General features: G+C 33.2%; 2 protein-coding genes across 2 annotated transcripts in view; one reads left to right on the forward strand and one right to left on the reverse strand.

Moving 5' to 3' along the window:
• The first annotated feature begins 1,127 nt into the window (after nt 1-1,127).
• On the forward strand, nt 1,128-3,153 carry LOC119840147 (thioredoxin reductase-like selenoprotein T homolog CG3887). Its single transcript, XM_038366663.1, has 3 exons — nt 1,128-1,449; nt 1,800-1,929; nt 2,297-3,153. The coding sequence occupies exons 1-3, from the start codon at nt 1,289-1,291 to the stop codon at nt 2,615-2,617; spliced, it is 612 nt and encodes a 203-aa protein (XP_038222591.1). The 5' UTR covers nt 1,128-1,288; the 3' UTR covers nt 2,618-3,153.
• Nucleotides 3,154-7,015, reverse strand: part of LOC119840137 (WD repeat-containing protein 35) — a 10,078-nt gene continuing 6,216 nt past the window's right edge. Inside the window, exons 13-22 of the mRNA XM_038366653.1 lie at nt 6,681-6,850; nt 6,200-6,415; nt 5,972-6,115; nt 5,765-5,888; nt 5,463-5,594; nt 5,260-5,353; nt 4,789-4,964; nt 4,180-4,266; nt 3,491-3,600; nt 3,154-3,347 (exon numbers count right to left, since the gene is read on the reverse strand). Of these exons, the coding sequence (XP_038222581.1) occupies nt 3,176-3,347; nt 3,491-3,600; nt 4,180-4,266; nt 4,789-4,964; nt 5,260-5,353; nt 5,463-5,594; nt 5,765-5,888; nt 5,972-6,115; nt 6,200-6,415; nt 6,681-6,850 (1,425 nt within the window). The 3' untranslated portion in view covers nt 3,154-3,175. The remainder of the gene's footprint in view (nt 3,348-3,490; nt 3,601-4,179; nt 4,267-4,788; nt 4,965-5,259; nt 5,354-5,462; nt 5,595-5,764; nt 5,889-5,971; nt 6,116-6,199; nt 6,416-6,680; nt 6,851-7,015) is intronic.

Raw genomic sequence — 7,015 nt, forward strand, 5'->3', positions numbered from 1 at the left:
AAAAAAAAAAAAAAAAAAAACTACCGTGTTAAATGACTTGATCAGTACGCATAATAAAAACAAATTCCATACCATTGGATATGCAAATGATCTCGTAATACTTATCTCTGGGACGACAAACTTAACTGGAACATCTTGAGAATAAGATCAAAAACAAGCATTCCTTTTTTGGCAGTATTACAAAATGATCGGCAATAAATGGGGTCTTTCCCCGAAAATGACAACGTGGTACTACAAAACTGTCATAAGACCAATGCTGCCATACGTCTCTGTAGCTTGGTGACCAAGGACTGGGAAATTGATTTCTGCAAGCAAACTGTAAAGATTCCAAAGACTTGCCTATTTAGCAATCACTTGCAGGATGAGTAGCTAAATAGCATTGAGAGCTCAACCCTTCCTCTTTTTATATGACAAAAGGCTCTAGCTACAGCTGTAATGTTAAAAACACAAAACCTGTGAAGACCGATGCCTACAGCATACAACAATATCCTGACTTATCTGCTGGCCATAACTGATAACATTCCTAAGTAACATCCTCTTTAATAAGAAATATAAGATACAATTTCGTGAATACACGTTAAGAACACAAAAGCGTTGAAGACTTACTCTTCTCTGAGGGCCTTAACATCAAAATCTTACATTCTCTGTGACCCTAGAATTCTTTCAGGCTGAATGTCTAGGAATATTACTTGCAGCTTCGGAAATAATCAAAAGGCATTTAATTTTCAGTTTTATATCATTGAAATGCTTTATAAATGAGGAATTTTGAAGGAATAGAAAAAAATCGATCTAGAGGCGGAATTTAAACCCGCAAATCGTAGCAAAAAGACGCGGGTTCAAATCCCGCCTCGTGATCGAATTTTTTCTATTCTTTCAATATTCCTCAACAAAAGGAATGTCACAAACTTTGTGATCAGGGATTCTATCGGACAGTAAGGCTGTACTCATGACAATCGGGAGCCAGGAAATTACTTCACACATCACAGTCTTATTCTAGAATATGTAAAAGTGATATGCAATTTGGATGTATGTACTCTGCCACACACGCACTACGCCGTGGACCTCTTTTGTGGCGCGCGATACTACTGAGTAACAAGTTCTTTAATCTGCGTTCTTCTGTCATTTATATTATGTCAGTTCCAATCGTCAGTCTTGTCATTTAATAATTAACAACGTTGTATCGTCTATCACTATTGCAAGTTTTTCAGAGTTCTGGAATAAATTGTCGATTTTTTAGAAGTGCTTCATAATAAAATCTATCGAAAAATTATTACACAACTATAACACTATGTCTGCATCTATTAACGGCTGCTTTATCTTCTTCGTTACAAGTTTAATTTTGTGTGTGTTAATATCAACTGATAACTTCGTCCTAGCAAATGAGAATGACGCTGAAAGTATTTCTAAAATAGGCCAAGGAATGGGTCATATAATGAATATTTATTATTGGTTTGTTTACTTATTTATGGTTCTTAAATGGCACCTATTTTTTTTATTTAAACTGTGCACTCATAAGTTAACATTGATTTAATTAACTTGTCTAAAAACTTGGATTATAACTAACTAAATTTCTGACCGCCGTTTCGCCCGCATAGGCGAATGTAAAGTCATAGTCCCGAGGTTATGGCCACTTGATTCCTATTCCCGTGAGAATTCTGAGATAAAAACTATCCCCATGTTCCTTCTCGAGTTTCAAACTGCCCTTATACATGACTAACATATTTCATCAAATTCAGTTCAGTGGTTTAGGCTTGAAAAGAGACGGACACAGTTAGAAAAATACTCATATTTTGTTACAGTTATTCTTGTGGCTACAGAAAAGTATTTGAAGATTATGCAGGTATAATACAACAAAAGTATCCTGAAATCTCAGTTCTCGGAGCTAATTACGATCCTCCTGGCTTAAATATGTACTTATCAAGATTAATTGTAAGTATTTTTTTTACAATTTGGTATAGCACATTTCATATCAATTAAATACCTCTTTAATTTATACTATACTAGTGGTCAATTCTAGCATTACTTGAGGCACATTATAGGAATTCTTAATATTAGTGCATTCAAACAAATAAGTCTCTCAACTACTTTTAGTATTGAAAATATCAAAAATAATGAAATATTAAAAATTTTATGTCATTTTACATTTACAATTTAGATAGGATTTTTGCCTTGTTTTCATCACAATCATATATAAATATTATGTGGTGGATGCAAATTGTTATCACATATAAAATTCTATTCTTTAAAATGATAAAGTTGTTAAATCACATATTAATGCTAGTGATACTTGTTTCAGGGTTTTGCTAAGATGATTGTTATAATGTGTATTTTAAGTGGTGTCAACATATTTGCATGGTTAAATAAACCACAGCCGTCCTGGTGGAGCTGGTGCCTTGAAAACAAGCTATATGCCTGTATGATGATGTTTTTCATGGCTAACATGATTGAAGGACAATTAGTGTCATCTGGTGCATTTGAAATCTCGCTAAATAATATTCCATTATGGTCAAAATTGGAGACAGGAAGAATTCCACAGCCACCAGAACTATTCCAAATCATTGACAATACTCTGCAATTTTCCAAAATGGAAATGCCAGCTAATAATTTTGGTCAGTAATACCAATACAAACATTTCTTTTAAGTAATTTTGTTTTAGTGAACATTACTGTCAGATATTTCACTCTATAATATAAACAAGCGTAAAATAATATTGTTGCAAATTGTACTTGCTCCCTATTCACAAAAAAATTTCTGACTATAAATGCAAAATATTTTTATATTAATTAATTGAGGTTACAAACTAAAACTCAACATTACAAACATCAGTAGAATGATAATATAAAATATCTGTATGTATGATACTGTAATTAATGTTAGTATTTTTAGAATTTGAAAGATTTGTGATTAAGGGTTTAATAATAGCTGTTGAATGTGTGATTTAAAATTCTGTTCAATTCATTTGTAATATACATTTTTTGAGATAGCATTTTGAGTATCTTATCTGTTCCTATGAATAACTGTGTTTACAATATTCTTAAAGCATTTGTCCTTGTTATATATCTTAGAGAAATTATCTAGTCAGGTGATACATGATTCATGCAGCAATATCAGAGATAAACAGTGGTGGGAAATATTTAATAAATAATGTTTTGCTTATTTTTTATTTGTATTTATTTTATGTTAATTGAGTATGGCAGGTTGGACAAGAATGCCTAAGTACAAGTTCATGTTGTTGGGCTTTAGCATCACATTTCGTACATGTCCATACAGTATGCGGCGCAATTAATGGACGCCCAGTTACGGCACACCCCGGGAATTCGGTAGCACATCCAGGACACACAACCATCCTTTATAAAAGATAGATTTCAATTAATTATTTTGAGCAATTTCCATAATATATGCTTGTACATATGTACATGTATTTATATAAAGATGACAAAGAATAATAATTATTTCCTTATAAATTCTCAGAAAATGTTTTGATCCTTACCAATCTTGCATGCCAAACTGGCAATTAGGACATTCTATCTTGTTGCCTTTAGCGTCTTTTGGCTTGGACCTCGTAAATATTTCAATTGCTAAAATTTCAAATGTCTGAGGCTGAAATAATAAAGGTTAGTGTAAAATGTATTTTCGTCACAACCTTCCTAGAAATTCAACCACATCTATATATATTATATACCTAATAAAACAGTAACCAGACCATGCCTGTACATTAAATATTTTTAAAAATAATGATTGCTTTGCAATATGTGTGTATTATAAACCCCAAAAGAATGGTAAGTAATTTTGTTTTATTTGTGCGTCAGTCACGTAATAACCACTGGACAGATTTTGACAAAATTTATATGGTGATAGATCAATATCATTGTTTAACTTATAGGCAACATTTTATTTGACAAAAGTTGGGGGACTGTGCATATTAAAATAAATGTAGATACGGATAAATAGGTACACATACACATAAGATACAAATATCGACGCAAAATAATTTTATGAATTCGTCATTACGTGTCATTGGATAGGTCTTTAAAAAATAGGTTCTTTTTTCTAAAACATTGACGAGATCTACGCCTCTAAAGTCGCAAAAAACGTAAAAAAGTCAAAGTGCCTTTTCTTCGAAGAAAATACACGAAGTACAAATTTTGTAGTACACTTTTATGAATTCAATATACTTACTTCAAGAGCTTCTAATTTTATAAATGCCTTTGAGCATAAATCGAATGCTCTGGCTTGTAAAGCTATCGCTGCTATGGCGCACCATGCCTGTAAAATAATAAGATATTATGTAGTAAATATAACAAACATTGCATTTATTTTCAAAACCCTTCAATGAATAAAACCAATAATCAGATTCAGAGAGATCAAAATCAAATATTTAAATGCTACGATTTTGGAAAGCACGTACCTAGAGGGGCCGAAATTAAAAGATTACACTCATCTACGCCATGGTATGGTATTATAAGAAAAAAGAAGATGAATTGCAAAGGAAAATAAAGGTAGATCGGAATAAGATAATCTGGACAATCCAGTGAACTGGAACAAACCTACAAAATATCAGTATACATATATATAAGCAAAATCTACTCGGGTGTATAGTGTCGACTCAGCGACATCCGTCGAAAACATATAAATTATTCAGTGCCAATTTACCACGCTAAGTTAATATTATGATTAAAATAATGTGTTCGTTACTGAGCAATGAACGAATTTGATGAACGACCTGTGTTAAGTATTCTTTATAGCTAGTACATCACGTAAAAAAACTCAATGAAGAATAAAGCAAACCTGCAGATGTTGTGCTTCGTGCAAGTCCTGCATGGTGGCGGCGAGTCGCGCGGCGGCGCGCAGGGCCGCGTCGGCGCGGAACGGCTGCGCGCGCGCCCGCGACACGGCGAGGCACGCCCAGTGCTGCGCGCTCGCCAGCCGGTAGCTGCGCATCGCGTCGCGGCTCTTGGCTCCCTCTGGTGGACCACTACATTCAACTTTCGATTCATTGAACTAGTTACGTTAACAGATACCGATACTATAAGCGCGAATTTGAGTCTTATGACTGGTTACTGGACAAAATGGCGTCCCTGTTCAATTATTAAAAATATAATACGATATAACGAGAGATCACGTCATAATGTAAACATAATCTGCACTGTCACATACATTGCATAATTTTACGTAGAGAAAACCTGATGTAGAGGTATTTATCTGAAATAAATAGACGAAAAAATGACAAAATCTTCTTATATTTTACTTATATCTTACCAACAGAGCTATGGCTATACATATGTCCAGCTAGAACATAGAGTTTTTTAATTTTCCATGGTGAACTATTTCTAGAAGCTTCAATGTTTGCCAACTGAAATAGACATTAGATATTTTTGAATACAGCATATTATATATCTATTATATACAAATCTCATAGCTAATTATTTGTAAGTTTGATTAGAAATCGAAACAGCCAATACCTGAAAGGCCATAGCCGCAGCCTGTAACATTCTGCCACTCTCCTTTAATTGTGTGATTCGTAATATTGATGGTTCGTGATTAATATCTATTCTTTCCTCTAAAATGTTTTGTTTCACTAGACTAGAGTCGGCCTGCAAAAATGTATGCGTTTGTGAAAAATAAATATTCGTATTGTCAAAGATCACATGCATAACAACTACAAATGCACATTGTCCATTACATAATATTAAAGATAAATCGGAATCGGTTGCATTACACATATAGCTGACCTCGTAATTTTTATGCGAGTAAGGTTTCGTACCTTCGCAGTTCTGGGCGATGTTAAGCACAGCTTAGCTAATGATGCACTGTCCTCCATCGCCATATAACACTTCTTTAGCCCTTCAGTATTATTCGACATATTGTAATATTCAATCGCTCCAGCCCTGGATTTTAGAAAACCTTTTATAATATACATGTATATCGATAATTTATTGATATTTTAAGAAAAAGGAAATACATTTCTTACCAATTTTGTCTATCGATATAGTAATCTCCGATATTATTGTACACTTGCTTCACTTGAGACTCAGTCGTAGTAACAGACATTTTCATTAATTCGACGACACGAAACCAATGTCCTAGTCGTTTTCTTAACGCAATAGCTAAATCTCTGCAAATAAACATTCATATAAAATTCAAATCAGTTTTAAGATTTAAAAGATCATTGATGTATCATGAATTTATAGTTATTTACCGCCGGTCCTCATTATTATATATTTTCTCGGCTCCGTCGAAATCTTTGAAATAAGCGAGGATTTCCGCTCTCTTAAGCGCGTTAGAATGTAACGCTTTAAGCCTTGATACGAATCGAATACCAGCATAATCATTCCTTCTCACAAAAGCTGCTTCTGCGGTCTCTAAAGCAGAATCAGCCTCAAAATTTTTAAGTGCAGCTTCAGCTAACAAGAGCCTAGAATATAAATAAAAAAAAACACATTGTGAATCATATCACTTAAAATATTACAGGCAATTTAATTAATTATCAGCGAATTGTAATTTTTTTTTTTATTAAGATTATTATTACTTTCATTAGGTACTTCGTCTACGTGTAAGGCGGTCTTATAAAGAGTTATGTCGATATCAACAACTTATTAAACATCAATAAAATACTACAATCAACTTGAAATAAAAAAAGAAACATCAGCAAACGAGATAATAATTGATACCATATTTACCATAATTTAGGGTGAGGATTATCCTTGATAAAATTTTCCGCTTCCTTTAAGCCAACTTTCTCTATCAATTGTCGAGTATCTCTCAATGATTTTACTTCAACACGGACGATATGTTGGGGAGTACATTTATCTGTCATGTTATCCAGTAATGCCGTCGTAATTTCTAATTCCTTAGAAACAAAAGAAAAGTATATATATATATATTTATCATTCCTACTTGAATTTGCTATAAAAACAATTATTTCTACAAAAAAATTACCGACATCGCTGAGGAGAGACTAGTACAAATTTTAAAATGAGACCAAATGACATCATTTCCCTATGAAATACAGAGA

Source organism: Zerene cesonia, chromosome 1 (genome assembly GCF_012273895.1).
Source record: "Zerene cesonia ecotype Mississippi chromosome 1, Zerene_cesonia_1.1, whole genome shotgun sequence".
Taxonomy (NCBI): Eukaryota; Metazoa; Arthropoda; class Insecta; order Lepidoptera; family Pieridae; genus Zerene; species Zerene cesonia.